An 18,263-nucleotide genomic window follows, 5' to 3' on the forward strand; every position below is an offset into this window, starting at 1 on the left:
CACATCAATTTCTATTGGATAGCAATATTCAGATGTAGTGTGCATGCAAAAGCGTAAATTGGTCTGCAAAGACTCAAGAGAAAAGAGTACAATTGGAATTTTTCCTGTTAAAACTTATTGATACAAGATCTCCACTCTCATACAGATGCCATTTATTTCAAGATGGGTCCCATAACAGGGGCTCCCCATGAACTGTGGTCAGTGGGATTTATCTATACTGCTGTAACATGAGCCACTGAACAGTGCTGATTACATGATTAAACAGTTGTTATAAGCAGGACTTGGGTTCAGTAAGATTTCATACCTTAGCTCTGAAACTGAGATAGTTGTATGCAGTCGTAGTGCAGTGTACAGCTGTGTAAGCAGGAAAGGGTCTACCTTTGCATCCAAGTTGCAGGAAAATATTCTTCCTTATCTATATTCTGCAATGCAGATGGCACTGGATGCTTCTTATACTAATTCAAATGGCACTTTATTATCTTGTACTTTGAGGAAACATCGCTGACTGTGTGGAATATCTTTGCCAACAGCTGCTCTGGCCAAGAACATCACTCCTTGTAAGGAAGAGGGTATGCATAACACACATGCAGGACCATAACTAGTTGGGGGCAGGAGGATGAGTAGAGGCTTGAAGGAGTCTAGTGCCCAGGTGCTATTGGATAGTTACTACTAAAATTCATATTTCCTGCTCCAAACCTCATTGAAATAAACCTCTATTTTCAACACCTTTTCCTATTGTTTTCCCTGTGATAGAAAAATAGCTTATATTGCAGTAATAATAGCCTTTTATATTATACCCTAACTTTACTCAAATAGTCATTATTATAATATTTAATTTATTTATATGCCAGCCCTATTGTTCCTGCTCCTAATAATTGTGTCTTGAACACCTCTTCAAGCTATATTGACTTGTGTGCCTTTCACCCCTTTTGCATGATTTGGCATACCAGCATCAAAATGGAAAACATACAGGCAAAACCAGGAGGAAAACTTGGCCTAGGCAACCATAGTTAAAAGGCTTACTATGCAAAGGTAACTGAAAATTGAATTCTACAAATGTAAGTACAATTATTTAAATATTTAAAGCTTAAGATTTTCAGAGGACAACAAGGGCTTGATTTGGCAAATACTTTTCAGGCATACCTGTATGTATTTATTTTAGCAAAGCCACTTCATCGGTTACGATTTTTATTCCAGTGACTACTTCCTCTGTAAGTTATTTTTCAGAATAAAAAATGAGGGAAAGATTTATACTATGGATTGTCTCCTTTTCAATCGTAGGCCCCTTGACCTTTAATAGTTGTATAGGTGAGAAAATTTCAACAGATGCAGCTTTTCAAAACCCTTCAGCACTGTGATATGACAAGCTACATCTGTTTCTACTGCTACAAGAACTATTCAATATTCATGAACTGTGATGGTGAAAAGTTGTTTGCCTGCAATTTATACTGACATTTTATTATGAATCCAACAAAATTATGCTGAATAGTCAGAAATTCATAATATGCAAGACAACATTATGATTTTTGTTACAGGAGTGACTTAAGCAAAAAAAAAAAAGGCAGCCAGTAAGTTTCAGCAGGGGTAGCTGACAGTGGACCTGTCAACATATTTGTAAGGCAGAAACACAGAAAGGGACATGGAAGAATCTTAGTTTCAACTCCAATCTACCATCCATGTGCTAGTGAAGAGAGTATTAAGATATGATTGCCACCAGCATTTTGCCAAAACTGTATTAGGATTTCTGTATTTCTGAAATGGCTGGTCTAAACAAAAAGTGCTATTTGGGTTTGAAAGGGTTGCCTTAAGTCCTCCTTTAAAATGTTTTAAATAGACTTTCTATTTGAGTAACATGCACCCCATTCTGTACCCCAACACAACTACTTTAAAAATGTCTGCGTTTAAGAATGTGCATGCTAGAAAGGAGTTTCAAGCCCACAAACACAAACTGAATCCTAGTAATTATCTCTCAGCTACGGTCTACTAAACAGGGAAGGGGTGTGTGTACGTTTGTTTATGTGTGATTTTAAAGCATAGATTCTATCTATTGTATGCCTTACAATAGGACAACTATTACAATGAGAGTTTTTGGCCAGAGGACAATACCGCACCTCTCACAGCAACCTTTTCTACGTCATTTATACTGTGGAATGGAAACATGAATTTAGTTTAGACAAAATGTGTCCTTGTGTGCTACCTGCTAAAGTGGCAGAAGGATGGATAGTGGTATGAGTAAACCCACTGCTTGTATGGCACTGTTTAGATATTTGCAATGTGATGACAGAGCAAAGGACACAACTGCCTCAAAAGTGTTCTGTGGTGTGCCTGTGTGTATGTAACATGGTTTTGGTTGTTAAACTGTAATGCTGTCCTTTGGGGAGGGGGAGGGGGGAAGAGAACCTAATATAATGGGCAAAAAACCCCAAGAAATAAAAAAATATATTTAAACCATAATTGTGGAATTTAATTTTGTGTGTTATGCATCGTCAAGTTGCTTTCAACTTATGGCAACCCTATGAATGAAAGACCTCCAAAACATCCTATTATTAACAGCCCTGCTCAGATATTGCAAAATGGAAAATGTGGCCTCCTTTATTGAGTCAAGCCATCTCAATTTGGGTCTTCCTCTTTTTCTACTGCCTTCCACTTTTCCAGTGAGTCTTATCTTCTCAACATTAATGGAGTTCTTTAAACACATGACACTTAACATGCTGCAATCTTGTACTGAATCAAACCCATTTTCTATCTAACCAGAGTTGCTCCTTAAGGGGATTTCATATATACAGCTTTCTCAATGTATCAGTGCATGCAGCTAGATTATCAGGACACCCAAACCTTGCACAGAAGAGACATCATGTGGCTTTACACACAAGTTAAAGTTGCAGTTCTTAAGGAAATTAGCCATTTAATCATGTTGGCTTGGATCCTATGATGAACAAGAATGCTCACAAGATGTCCCCCCCACCTCCTCTTAGTAGCCCCCTAAGATCTCCTATATGCTGATGCTGGAGAATGCAGGACCTGCCCAGAAAAAAAGCCATACCACTTGAAGGGATTTGCTGAACAAAGGGAGAGCCAGATGAAATTGCCCTCCCCTTCCTTCCTCTTCTGTCAGCCGTGACTGATTCTTCCTCCTCACTGCATCCTCCCAGGATGTGGCTTTTTTGTCTGCATAGATCCTATAACTTCCAGCATCAGCTTTTCAGAGGTCTTGGGATTACTAGGAGAAAGAGCTGGCTGGGAAAGAACTGCATCTGTGCACTTCAATAAGGTCCAATCCTCAGCAATAATGGCAGTTGATGGGTTTTGGCAACAGGGCTGCTCAGGAGCTTCTGAAACCCAGGAAGTGGAGAAGTCAACTTCTTCATGAGAATTATGCATTAGTAGGGCTTCCCACATGGACCAACAGCATTAAAATAGCCTTTGTAAAGAGTGGGCTATGAGGTAAGGAAAGATGAAATTAAAATAGCAAGCAACTGAGCTTAAACCCTTGCCTGCACGTTTACATGGTCATTTCCTCATATACCATCCTGTGTTCCCACTGTTTCCTTGTTTTTCCACTTACTTATAAGCCTCCACATTTCTTTGCTCTCTCATCTTAACAGAAAAGTAAGCTGTATGCTATTGTGAATGCTTCATCATGTGCCAAACCCACAACAAATCTTGGAATGATTCTTGAGTGTATACGGGAACATATACCCACACAGAATATCCAACTGTTTATATTCTAAATTTTAAAAAATTATAACACACTTCCAAGAATGTAATGGTTATGGGAGGGGTAGCATGTAGCTTTTGGGGAACAATACCTAATAGGTGCCCTTGACAATCACAGCAAACTGTATACATATGTATCATATCAGGGCTAGTCACACTTTTAGTTGCTTGTTCTAGGTTTCCCAAGAACTTCTTGAAGACCTATAAAATCCATCAAAGCAAACAAAACAAATATGTACTCTGTGGACAATGACAGCACTACAATACCGCCTCCAGCTCTTAGAAAAGAGAGCCTACATCCTTTGCCTACAGCCAGAAAGCATACAGAATTAATAAAATGAGATTATTCTTGTTTTTGGCATGAGGCTGGAAGGATCAATGGATTCTAGGTTTGTTAAAAAGTTGCAGTTCCTGAGAAGGTACACAAAACCAACAGAAAATGTTCAGGTGCACTCAGATTAGGATAAAGTTTCAAGGTTATACCCTGGTTCCATATAAGTCTGTTCAATGGGAACAGATGGAAAACACAGTACACACTGAAAACCTGGAGCTGGGGTAGCAAAAAGTTCTGTCTCTTATGTATCACAGCTTAGAAAGTCCCCGTCTCTCCTGAGTTTATCTTCTCAGCAACACTATAAGGTAGGATCTATGATTGGCCCAAGGTCACACCCTTTGAACTTCATAGTTAAATGGGAATTTGAACCTGGGTTCCCCAGATCTTAGTTTGAAAGTCTATGCCACATCTTTTTAGTGGACTGTGGTGGTAGCAATGGCTGCTAAACGAGAACACAAGAAAAAAAACCTTTCTTCTATATAGAGCCAACACACAACTCTCAATGATTTCCTTCCCACTTAGTATAATCCTGATGTTAAATGATGCACAATGCAAATTATAGGTCAATAACATTTATTTAGAGCATTAAGTAATCCACATTTCACAAACCTTTTCATTTCATTTTGTTTTACTGGTCCTTTTCTACAACAAATACATCAAGCCTACTAAATAAAACTATTTACATTTCCAAAATCGGGCCATATATAACCCTTTTACTGCTATTCACATACAGTATTTGACCAACAGCACAGTACATTAATATCTAAAAAAGACAACCCTGTACTCTATTTTGTCCTATGAAAAGTGAAAACGTACAAATAAATTTACAATTATCTTCTCATTTTTTTACAACACGCTAAATCTAGTGTGCTAAGTGTAGATTTTACAAAATCAGAGAATTTAACAAGTAACCTGATTTTCTTTTTTAAAAAATCATTTCCTTTTTAGAAAAAAAAGAATTTTTATCTACCTGGAACAGTGTAATATTAAAATGAATTACTGTACAGAATATTAGGGTTTTACTACAGTGAGAAATCACAACTCAGAACTACTACCAATAAAATTCACACATTTACAACTTACAAGCCTTGCATATCCACTCAGTAATTCACTTGGACTTTCTTCTTTTTGACTGCATAGCACTGGCATTTGTTTCTAAGGAAGAGAAAAGCAATTCCAAAAGAAAATTTGTCCAGCCATTCACATTTAAACACAACAATTTTTCAGAGGAAAATCACATGGAAGCCAGAACAAAATTCATATATCTAAAACTAATCTCTGATTTTGGCTTGGCCTACTATTAATCATCGTAATATTTACCATTCCAAAATTTATGCCCAAAGTCACTGCTTCTCTACAACTCTACGATAACTATGTGGGGCTACACTGCAGCTTTATGAGTAAATACAATAAATTTGCAACCAACTGTGCCATGGGTGAATCACAAATGAATCCTAAAGCTGAAGTATTTTAAAGGATTCTCTGTTTTCTTGGGTGTCATAAGTGTGGATCTAAATGGCAGCACCTTGCTGCTCATATCACCTATTTTATCTTATTTATTAAGGAACATTTCTTCTTATAGCAAGATGCCCATCAACTTGAAAGACAGTGTCTGAATGGGGAGCCTCTATGTTGCCCAGATCCTAGGAGACCACTCTCTTGTTCCTAGGAGACCACTCTCTTTTGTTAGAGGTACAGACATTTCATAGCAAGGGTGCTGGAACTGGATTGGCCTTTGCTGCAATGCTGCCCACAAGTGCTGCGCTTTTTGTGTGTGTGTGTGTGTGGGGGGGGGGGGACACCACTGGGTGGGGCTACATCTGGATGACAGCAATGTCTGCAGAGGGTAGACTGACATTTGTTCACTCTGTCCCCTAGAACTAGATGAGAGCTGCTGAGAACTGAGCTGGTTTTAACCTGCACAGCCAACCTTGATTCTGTTTTTTGCAGTGCAATCCGAAGCAGATGATTCTATGAAACTTCATAAATAAAACTAAATCATCTGCAAAGCCAGTTCTGTGGTGGCAGAGATAAACATGTCTTTTATTTCATTCTTAACTGTTCTGTTAAACTCTGTTTTCCATTAAAGATATTTAAGTGACTTATTTGCTTCATGAATAAATTTGGAACACATTTTAGAGGAGCTAAAGATGCAGAACAGAAAAGTAAAAACAAACTCATCAAATTATATGCAATGCCTTGACACCAGTTTGTGGCTAACTCAAAGGTTTCACACCACACTAAATCTGAGCAACGGCAAACGTGGTGAGTGTAATCCTCACTTGAAAACTACTTTTTGCTGTCAAGTTTCATTTAATTGGGTAGCTTACCTTTTGCAGAGCTAGATGCCGATGCTGGTCTGGAGGATCTCTTGCGTTGACCATTCTCTACAGCTTCCTGCACTGCAGTAGAATCTTCTGTTCTTGAATTTCTTCTACTTGGAGTTTTAGCCTTTTCACAAGTCTCCTTTGGCTCATTTCTGCCAAAAGCAGGACAACAGCGATGCATTTACAGAAACAACATATACCGCAAGAAAACAGGATGAGATCCACAGCCATGAAACGTTATATAAACACAAAGCTGCCTTATACTGAGACAGACCATTGGTCTATCATGGTCAGTTTTTTCTATTCCAACTGGCAGCGGATCTCCGGGGTTTCAGGCAGACTTCCTTTCCCATCACCTCCCCCACCTGACCGTTCTAACTGGTAATACTAGTGATTAAAGTAGGAAACCCTTTGCATGAAAAGCAGATGCCCTGCTGCCGGGCCATGGCCCCACCTCTTAGTTTCCAACACAGCACAAAGTTTTTTACTCTTACACTTCTGGAAACTTTCACATGTGATAGTTCAGGTAACCATGGAAAGAAATATTTTATTAATAAAAAGATGGGACCAGTCAAAGATCATAGATTTATTGTTACAGTCCAAGACCAGCAAACAGTACAATAAAAGTACTGAATAATGAGTAAAAACAGTACAATTATAAAATAGAGTACCATCTAAAATTGTACATGAGTTTAAAATTCTAAGATCTAAAAGTTAATATTAAGATCAAATGTCAAATGACCCTATCTGTGCTTCTTTGTCTCTTCCCTACTTTGGTAAGCCAACCAACCAAATCTGGCGCCCATCCTAGTCAGCTTTAGATTATCACCTGCAAGCATAATTGACAGAAGTATCGTTCTGCTGCAACCAGGATAGGAATTGACAATAGGCATAACTAGAGTTTCCCTAATATTTTGGTATAGGCTGCATTCAAAAATAACATGTCCTAACATTTCATCAGCACATGCAGCCTTTCTTCAAAGATCTAGTAAAGCTGGCCTCCAATATAGCTGAAGGTAGGGCATTATTACTTAAAGGAGTAAAAATTCTCCTATGGATACTGTTATCTAAAAAATTAATATAAGGTTTCAAAGTTATCTTATTAAGTATAGTTACATCAAATACAGGGTTCCTAATCCTACTCACATCCATCTGCCATTCGACATCCAATATTCTTTGTTTTAAAATAGTTCTAGCCTGAGCATAACCCAAAGCCTGCATATACTGCTTAGACAGACTGTAATAGTTCAATTTGACCTCTGTCTTTTTCTGCCATGGGGAAACAAAATTATCTTGCATCATAGTATAAGACAGACCAATAGGTGAGAAAATCAGTTTTAACCAATAATTAAAGGCAATAATCCACAGTTTTGCCTGTACTGAGAGCAGGCGTGCTTCTAAATGAATTGCAGCATTTGAAACACTTGTTGAAACTTGGAAAATAGCTCCCAGTCTTTGTGGGAGGTAAGGCAGATTATTGCAACTAGGACACAGGATAGGTGTCCAAAACATTTTTTTTCTCTTTGTCACTTGTGTTCCATTGAGAAGGATGAACAATCAACATCAGTGGAATAATTACAGAGTATAAACTTAAATACTCATGTAAGTATTTGTAGGAACAAGCCCTCATCTAGAATTTCCTTATAGGCAAACATGGCCAAGGAAAGAGAAATTCCGTAAGTTATGCAACCTAAAAACCAAAACCAGAATTAATCTGTACTAAAAATTCATATTCTCCATTCTAAAATTACTTACATAACGCAAGTGATAACTGCAGAATTTACTTCCAAATCTGAAAGAGACAGACAGAAAAATATCAAGATGTTGATATCGCAACCCATGCTGGAAAGTCTTAAAGTACAGAAGCAGTTGAGTCAGGTGTCTTTTGATCTAAGAATGAAGGCATTAATGAGCCCAAGGCATACAAATTCACCAGATCTCTGTGACCCTTCCCCCTTTCCTGATCAGAAAATAAGGGCTGGAATCTAAGATGATATAGGACAAAATGCAGCTCTACGAAGAGCTCTCCACTTGTCAGTAAGATTTTTTTTTCAACTTATAGGAAATTGGAATGTCCCATAATTTAAAGCATATGGGCCCCACAGCAGCAAAATATGTACCGCTAGATTGTGCCAAATTTATTATGAAGCCTAACCACTTTCAGGAGAGGTCAATTTGTGAAGACAAAATCATTGGCTGTCGGCTGACCATACACAAGTATTATTCTGCAAATTGCGTAGAACAGAACTGATCAGGAAAGCATTTTATTAAAATGTACAGTAGTTTTAATGTCTATGAAGAAGCAGTTTTATTACATTATTTATTGTATTAGACTGTTTATTGAATTTTTAAAAATGTAATCCACCTTGCACCTCCATGGAGATAGGCAGATTGTAAATGAAGAGAATAAACAAACTTCTGTCCTCCAGATCTCTGTCTGGTAACACATACATACAAAGAGTGAGACCCAACACTGACAAAGTGCATTTTATTTTCCAATAAAACCTCTGACCACAGCCAATATCCACTAACCCCTCACCCTTATTTTAAAATAATTTGTACCACCAAATTCCAAACTTAGCTACGATTATCACAATATTATCCCTTTCCTTACTCTGGGCAAGGTTAAGCAGTTATCATGGTCCTGAGAAAATAATTTTTCATCTTCTCAGTATTGTACTGGTAGAACTAAGAACAGTCATCTGTTCTAATGCAGAAGCCAAAAGTAATTGTGTAAATGTAAAAAACACAACCGGGTTTTATGTGCATATCCATCCCCCTCTGAACTTTTCTGACATTTGTTCAAGTATAGTTTACCTGTTCTTTGAGCAGCGCTCTCTGGTGTTGGAACTGAAGTCTGGGTTGATGATGCTAAAAAAGAGAGATGAGGCAGCAGTGTGCTTAGCTTTTCTGTCAAAGGGATCTACCTATAAAAATCTGTTGACCTAAGCAGTAATAAGGAATTTTCGTATAGAAGTCAAGAAAAACAGGCTGCCTTGTTTTACACTGTAAATGATAAACATTCATCTGGCTTGTCCTTTTCATTCTGGCTTCAGGCCTGGCTATGGGACAGAGCCTGCTCTGGCAGCCTTATCTGATGATCTCCATCTGAATGTAGACAAAGACATGCCTCTTTTTTGCTCCTACTGGATTTATCTGAAGCCTCTTGATACAGTGGACCATGCTATTTTACTAGACACTTGGAGGCAGACATATTAGTGGATGTGCTTTGGACTACTTCAAATAATTTCTCATAGACTGCACACAAATGGTTGCCATTGGATACCAGTTGTAATCAGTGTGGGACTTATCCTCTGTGTTTCCACAGGGTGCAAATCTATCCCCACCCCACCATGCTACTGAACCTTTATGCAAAGCTCTTAGGACAAATCATTCATAGTTTGGGGTTGGCTATCACCAACATGCTGATGACACCAAGTTGTGTCTCCTTATTAAAATATCCTGGTGACATAGTACAAGTCCTGAGTTGTTGCCTAGCTGCTGAGGTTAAGTGGCTAAGAGTGAAACTAAATTACTGCTGGAGAACCATATGAATGTAGTTGCAAAATCCTTTCTTGCAACTCAGTTTTATCTGGAAGATGGCTCTCTCTAACTTGACTCAGCCACTCTGGCTACCAGGATCCATGCCATGGTAACATCAGGTCTAGGCCATTGTCATGCACTCTTCACAGGCCTCCTTTCAAAGTTAACTCAGAGATTCCAATCAGTACAGAATGCCCCAGTTAGCTATTAGCAGGAACTAGGGGACGCATGCACGTCACTCATTCTTCAGTCATTCCAGTGAACGCCCATCATTTACTGGGTTCAATTTAAAGTACTGGCTATCACATACACAGCCTTTCATGGTTCTAGACCAGCATATCTCCCCCTATGCTCCACCAGAACAGCTTCGCTCATCTGAACAAGGCCTTCAGCAGGTGCCAGCCTGTAAATGAGCAAAATCAACCACTGTCTGTACATGTGTGTTCTTTTCTGTGGCCCCCACCTTATGGAATGACCTGCCTGATGAGGTCAGGAAGGCCCCCAGTCTCCTGGCATTCCACAAACTATACAAAATTTGAATTATTCAGGAGGGCTTTTTACACGGGCAATATTAGTATACTATAATTGAACATTTCAGAAAGATGTTTTGGTAAAGGGATAGGGACTGTGCTGTGTATAATACTTACCGTCTGTTGCTGTGAGTATGATCCTGCTATGTAATTTCTGGATTATTTAACACGTCATGAAAAACTTATGCTTTGTTTCAGACTTCTGTAATCCTAATGCTATTACATTGGTTACTGCATGTGCCATCTGTTGACTGTATTGACTTATACTGTGTAATACACCTTGAATCTCAGTAAGAAAAGCTGACTATATATAACATAAATAAATCAAGTTCTTATTCTGAACAGAATGCTTGTAAAATGGGTCTTATTGACAGCCCTTAAAAAGGCAATGAACATCAAAGGTAAGATTCACACACAATACTGATTAAAGAAAACATGCAGGGCTATTGAATAAAAGAAAACATGTAAGGCTCAATCATTACCTAGCTGTTTTCTTTTTCAGGTGAGAGGGTCAGTTCATTGGCCTATTTCCTAAAAATGCCATTTTCTGAAGGCTAAACTAACATCATCAACTATTTTTTGGACTTCCATGTAAAACACATAAGCTAAATAAAAATACGGTGGACCCTTGCTATTAACAGATTTGTGATTTCACTTGCAATTTAAATTATTCATGGTCTGTGTGATATGGTCTCCTTACTCCTTCCATGCTATCATCATAATTATTACAGCATTAAGTTTTGTGAGAGTATTCCTGAATTTCACCATTCATGATAATTCCAGGAACAGATCTTCCACAAATGACACAGGTCTACCAGCAAAGTACAGGCACAAATCAACATTTTTAAGTTTCAAGTGCCAACTTATTATTAGCAGCATTTTTAAAACACAGTAACTCCCACATCTTTTCCCCATATTCATTTCTTCCAAATCTACTGTTAAACCAGAGATCCAGAATAAAATCATTTTGTCTCTTATACAGAGTATAGCGTCTGTCCATTCATCACTTTGAGCTTGCTTATTATCAGAAGTTTATACTGGAAGCCTTGGGAAAACATAGTCCCTCCCTTCCCCCCCCCCTTTTTTCCAGAAAAGAAAAACATTGAAATGTTAGGGGAAATTGTAATATATGAAACACTTGTTTGCTGAACCTCAACTTGCTCTATTACTTTATTACCATAAAATGTATCGTGCATGGTTTAGTTGGTGGTGGAGAGTGCTCTCAAGTCATAGCTGACTTATGGTGACCCCTGCTAGAGTTTTCAAGGCAAGAGACTAACAGAAGTGATTTGCCATTGCTTGCCTCTGCATAGTGAACCTGGGCTTCCTTGGAGGTCTCCCATCTAATTCCTAACCAAGGCTGACCCTGCTTAGCTTCCAAGATCTGGACTGCCTGGCCTATAATAACTGGGATTTTTAGGTCAAGATGGGTAGCCATGTTTGTCTGCCTGTAGCAGTAGGAAAGAGCAAGAGTCCATAGCACCTATAAGACTAACAAAATTTGTGGTGGGGTATGAGCTTTCATGAATAACGACTCACTTCTTCAGATTTTTAGGGAATTTAAAAATGCGTGCCCTAATTTTATTCAAACAATTTTAAATATATCTGGAGGGGCAAGCTGTTGCACCTTAAATATCTCTTTAATTTTTGGTACTTGAGAAAATAGGAATAAAATTAAAGAACTGAAACAGGAAGCATCGATACTGTAATGTCCATTGAACAAGGCCTTCCTATGGGGCCCTGCTTGTCTGGGGAAACCTGCTTGTTTTAAAAAAGATAGAGACTTATGGAAGGGCCTTTTCAGCAGCTGCTCCAGATTACAGTATTCCCACTGATCAGGAGAAGCTGGTGCCATTTCAACAGGTATTTCAGAAAAACTGAACATATTTTTGCACTGCAAGACCTCTAATGTAGTTTACAATGATGCAGCAGTTTCAAAATTATTTTTAAGCTACTGTTTTATATATGTTGCGAGCCACCTAGGGCCCAAAAGAAACAAGGAAACAAATTAAACTGGCTAAACTGAACAAAAGGAGGTTCATTATCTAAGATTAGAGTGACCTAGATTCAGCTTTAGATTGGTGGGAAGACCACATTCAATCAAGCTTTGGACTTCTGTTTCTCTAAACAGCAGTCTTTCAACTCATAGAAAACACTTCTGAAATGGAGAACTCTAAAAGCAGCCTGCCATGTTCCATTAGTATTTACTGTTCAAAGAACACTAGAATGCCCATCCTCAAGCGTTCCATCACACAGAAATTAAACATCCCCACAAAATAACTGAGTGGCAACACACAGTAACTGCATAGCAACACTGAACTCTTCAATTAGTATGTCTTTATATACAGTAAAGTGTAATTCTTTATACATTTACTTGGGAGTAGGCTCCAGTGGACTGAATGACACCTGATTCTACATAAACATGTGTCGGATCGGGATGCATCGGGGTGGGTGGGTGGGAATGTTTAACCTTTTCTTCCCCTGCTGCGGGATTCATAGCCTTCATTGACTTCCATCTTATGCAAAACAAGCTGATTCAACTACACTGTCTTTTCCAGCACCTCATCAGAAACCTTCTTTACAGATAATGCGTCTGTTAGACTTTCTATGTCTAACAATCTGAGCTGCAAACTTACAAGATCTTCCTTCAAGTGTAGAAGCTGTAGAATTGTTGAAATGTCTCTTTTCCATATTTGAGGGGCTGAGATGATGGGCCATTCATCAATAAGATGATTCAGACATTCACTGGGGATTGGTTTAGAATTACCCTCACCTGGGCCATTACCATCCACAGTGAATAACTGTTTCAAATATCTTTTACTCACTGGCTAAAAAAGAAAGACATGCTTATCAGCCAAGCCATAAACACCAGAGGTCAATCAACCTGAAATGCTGGTGTTCAGGCAATCCTTGAGGCCATTATGCCACACAAGGAAGCTGCAGCAAGAAGAGGAACTCAACAAGAATCCCCTCCTCTCTTCCATGAGCCGAGCAAACTCTGTGAACTGAAGCTCTTCTTACACAAGACTGAGGGAGGGCAATTCCTGCGGATTCCCCTCCATTTCCACAATCCCATGTCACATAGCATGCAGCACTGTTCTGTAGAATTACCCCCATCCCTCAGCAGTAGCTTTACGAAGGGAGAGATGCAGGAGACTGTCAGAGAAAGAAGGCGGAAAAGACCTGTATCACGAAACTCCTCTGTTTACCAGAGCATGGATTTAACTGTGCATGTGGGGGAGGGGGGGTCTTCAAATTTCCTCAGGCCTTCACACCTCTAATTCATCTTTCCACACACATTTCTGTTTTCAGTTAACAGGGGTGGGGTAGGGGGGGAGAATGGCTCTAGATAATTAGAGTACATACCTATATTCTGTGATAATTCGTGATGTGTTTCTGAGCTCTCATCATCCAGTCCAATTCCAACCTGCTCTCCAGGTAAAGTACCAGGGTTACCATTAGTGCTTGGAATAGTGGGTATGACGTCAGAAATCACTGGAGGGGTTACTACTGAGAGCACATTTGTGGAAGAAGTGCTGCCCGGTAAACTAAGAGATACAGAGGCAGAAACAGTAGCAGCAGTGCCGACATTCAAATGGCCAATCCCAGAAGTGCTTTGTTTCAAAAGAACAGGTGCCAGAGGTGCCACAGTGTTACTTTCCAGTTCTACAGGCAACTGCTCCACTTCCAGACTGTTAGGGATTGGGACATCTAGCCCCTGGCCTTCCACCTCTCCCTCCGCACCGTATTGCTCTTCCCCCTTCTCAAAGCAGTCCGTGACTTTCTTACATGCTTTCGTCAGCAAAAACTGACCAATCCTGTCCACCTTCCCCTTCCCCTTTGCAGATGAAACTGGACTTCGTCTATTGATAGAAGATCCAGGGCTATGCGCACGGGGAGGGGAAACCATACCTCCAGACTGTGTGGCTGCAACAGAGCATGGATCAACAGAGGCAGAAGCCTGAGAATTCATCTCCTCTGGGTTGAAGTCTTTAACTTGTTGAATAGGAGGATGCGAAGAAGTGTTTGAAAGAGCTGTTGATGGGGAAGAGGGAAGCTGAATAGGCGTTGCTAGTGAATTAATAACCAACGACCGGCTTGTTGGCATACTTGAGATAGGGGTATTAGATGATGCACTAGGAGGTGCAGGCCCAGATGAGAACTTTATATTTTGGGGTAAATGCAAAGGACCAACAACTGCAACAGACTGTGGCATTAAATTAGAATTAGAAGTCATTGGGGTTGTGGGAATTGTACTTGGCTGAGAACCTTTCATGACCTGGATTATTGAAGATGAATTTATAAAAACTGGAGTAATGAACTGAGGTCGAGCATTAGACTGAACAGTCGTCTGTCCTTCAGAAGCCATTACTTTATTACCCACATTAGGCATGGTGACAACAGTAGACATTAACGTAGGCTGCAAATGAGAAGGCAACGGCGCTGACGAGTTAGACGATGATGTAATAGGGTTGGAAGTTACAAATACTGTTATCTGATTGGGTGGGAGTGATGTGGAAATAGAAGCTGAGCTAACAGGCCTCTGAAGTACTGGGGGAATATTCTGAGAAACATTTGAGTTTATGTCTCCCAGGTCTTGTTGCATTTGAGTTGAACAGGTTTCAGTGCTTGGAGGTAAGCTTAGGGAACAAGCAGGATCTTTGCTAGAAGAAGGATCCTGTGGAGGAGGAGGAGGAGGAATGGCAGTCATCTTTTTAAATTCCTCTGCACAAGTCACTGTTGGAGGCACTTCAAGGCCAGGGAGACCTAGAGGTTTAATCGTTACATTAGGAGCTCCAGAATGGTCAAGAAGCTGACTTAAGGATGTTGGTGCCTCACGCATAGCTGGAGAGAGCATGGTTTTGTTTTCTTCCAGGGTGGGAAGCTTGTTGGTTTCTACAGAAGAAGTCTCTCTTTTTTGTTGCTCTTCATGGACTAGGATTTTGATTTCTTGGCTTGGAACACCTTTCAGCTCAATGTTGCGCTGATCTTTGTTCATTGGGGCAGCCGGTGTACTTGGACATGCACTGTCTTGAGGGCCACTGAAGCTCTCTTTGTTGTTATCCTCCGGAATACCAGTCGTAACAGATACAGGTATTACAGGGTTCTGAACAGTCAACATTCCATTATTCTGAAAACTTCCAGGCATGGGCATTTGCATAGGAGAAGGGCCAACCATCATACTTCTCTGTAAATCCATGTTCTGCATGAGTGCTGAATTCTGCTGTGGTGTCAAAGCTAATTTGGCTGCTTTTGAATTTTGCCTTCCAGGGCTTGGTGTGGTTTTCCTACTGGATCCAGGACTGGACCTTCTGCTGTTACTTGGACTGGCACGCTTTGCTCCTCCAGTACCGGTTTGCTTCCCTGAATTAATAGCCAGTGTGTCCAACTTGTGTGTTTGTGGGGAGATAAAACTTGACTGAGTGTTCATTGTTAGATTTGAGGGTGCTTGCCCAATGGCCTTCAAAGTGGTTGGATTAAGACCCTGCTGATCAAATCCTCTATTAAGGTTAGGCCTAGGAGGCAAAGGAATATTAATTTGAGGCGGGAAAAGACCTGCAATAGAAGCATTGAGCCTCTCTGGAGATAAACTGATCTCTGATGGCTCTGTGCTTGGGGGACGATTATTGGGAGTCTGAGGATAGTACGGTCTTGGACTTGCCCTGTTTGGTGTTTTGGGTCTCGATGTCTGTGATGTAGTAGCAACATTTTGAAAATGGTGTGGGTGAGGACCAGGAAGAGAATTAGGTTGCTGTTGAGGACTTGCACCTTGGGAAGCTGACAATGGAGCAGATCCAGGTTTTGGCCCTGCCATCATTAACTGGTTTTGTGAAACCACTAAATGGGATGCAATATTATTTTGAGTCCCTGATGCTGGAGGTGCTTCAGACCCATTTCCGTCTGCAATTGAGGGTACTGATGGAACTTCTCCGAGTGGAGAACTAGTAGGGTTCTGTACATTATCTTGGTAAACTATCTTTCGTGCAGTATTCACTAGAGGAAGATTATTTGGCATAGGAATTCTTTGCTTGTCAGGAGATGGAGGCACTGAACTAGGACCTTGCAGACTAACCATAACTGACATGTTGCCTCCTGGCTGCATTGACATTCTTTGAGCCTCTATGTTCAGCGGGCCTCTCGGTTGAGGGACACCTTGAGGAACAGGAAGTCTGGCAGACTTAGGATCCTGTTGCATCATAAGCATCATCATCATCTGTTGCTGCTGCTGCTGCTGCTGGGATTGCGTCTGTTGAGGTGTTGGTGTAGGCTGCTGCTGCTGCTGCTGTCCATGTTGCAAAAGCTGAGGTGGTATTTGCTGAAGGGATCTTTGTTCCATTGGCTGTGACGGGTAGCCTGCAGAGAGATATAAGATGAATATTCATGTATTGGAAACATGCAACTTACATTTCAATCAAATGCCTTAGCAGAAGACTGGCAGATAACCAACTTAATACCTAGGTTTTTAAAAAAAAAAAAAAACTGTCCGAGGCAAATAAACGGGAAGCATTAATAAAACTAAAATTACTGAACATATAAAATATCAACTATTGCTAAGAATCATCATGGATTTCTACAAGGAGTTATTCCATGACATCACCCTTTGGCATTCTTTTCAAGCGTCAACAAACATGTAGATATTATACATTAGGATTTCCAAAAAGTATTCACAAAGTTACTGATTAACAGAGCCATCCTAAGCAGTTACACTTCTCTAAGTGCATTAACTTCAATTAACTTCAAAAGGCATAACTCTACTTAGGATGGTACTGTAAAGATTTGTAAGTAAATTTAGCAGTCGTTAGAAGAGGATGGGGAATGGACTGGCAATAGGAAAAAAAGGATGGGAGGACATGGGCAGTTTTTATGATAGAAAGAATAAAGCGTGAAGTCTCCTGAAATACTTTATTGGGACCAAAGATGTATAGATTGAGGTCAGCCCAAGTTTGCACACAATACCACATTATTCAAGAATGTATTAACTCAGGCAATGAGAAGAGTTCCAAAGGAACTCTTCATATTGTTTGAATAGTCAAATGAATGGCAAATAAAGTTCAAAATAAATGAAATGTAAGGCACATTTTAGGATTTTGGCACTTCACCAAATAGATGCAACTGACTATATCATATATAAAATCATCAGGTATGCTGCAGATCATTATGGAATAGTCTATAACCTGCAAGACATGTACACAATTTTTTAAACTCTGTATACATGCGCTAAGAAACTGGGACCAACTGCAGCTCCTTGCAGCTTATATACATGACAGTAAAAGATGTTATTGGGCACACATGCAGGAATCCTGGATTCACATTACTTATGAAAAAGCTTCTATGTGGCTTGCTGGAGATGGCAAGTGAAATCCCATTTAGAATTAGTGATAAGACCTATGTCAGTATCTCAAAGACACCATAATATTGTATTTACTGAGTATATTAAAACCATAAAGAAAATATGCTCATCACCTGGTGGTCTGTTTGCGAAGTCTGCAAGTTTATGTCCAGTGTTATCCAAATTTATACCTTGCTCTCCAGGCAATGATGGCTGATCTGCCTCTTCCAGACCAGCTGGGCGTGATTCTGAGGCACTAAAGACAGAAATATGTACGACTAATGCAAATGTAGTTCTTCAGGTGAAAAAATGACAAATTGATTTGACTTCTTAAATGGAAAACAAGTTTATGACATGCAGTGCATTTCCCTATGTGCCATGCTATAGTCAGACGTATACACAAAATGTTTATCTACCCCTCGGCCAGAAATGGCGATCACATTGTTTATTGACAGATTATGTAACCCATGGAGCAAGATCGC

The 18,263-nt window shown here is 39.8% G+C and overlaps 1 protein-coding gene across 1 annotated transcript in view; it reads right to left on the bottom strand.

Annotated features, from left to right (window-relative positions):
* Positions 1-4,621: 4,621 nt before the first annotated feature.
* NCOA6 (nuclear receptor coactivator 6) overlaps positions 4,622-18,263 on the bottom strand; it is a 55,007-nt gene continuing 41,365 nt past the window's right edge. Inside the window, exons 10-15 of the mRNA XM_054980044.1 lie at positions 17,916-18,037; positions 13,818-16,805; positions 9,196-9,249; positions 8,134-8,170; positions 6,382-6,530; positions 4,622-5,206 (exon numbers count right to left, since the gene is read on the bottom strand). Coding sequence (XP_054836019.1) covers positions 5,160-5,206; positions 6,382-6,530; positions 8,134-8,170; positions 9,196-9,249; positions 13,818-16,805; positions 17,916-18,037 — 3,397 coding nt within the window. The 3' untranslated portion in view covers positions 4,622-5,159. The remainder of the gene's footprint in view (positions 5,207-6,381; positions 6,531-8,133; positions 8,171-9,195; positions 9,250-13,817; positions 16,806-17,915; positions 18,038-18,263) is intronic.

This window comes from Eublepharis macularius, chromosome 5, assembly GCF_028583425.1.
Source record: "Eublepharis macularius isolate TG4126 chromosome 5, MPM_Emac_v1.0, whole genome shotgun sequence".
Classification (NCBI taxonomy): Eukaryota; Metazoa; Chordata; class Lepidosauria; order Squamata; family Eublepharidae; genus Eublepharis; species Eublepharis macularius.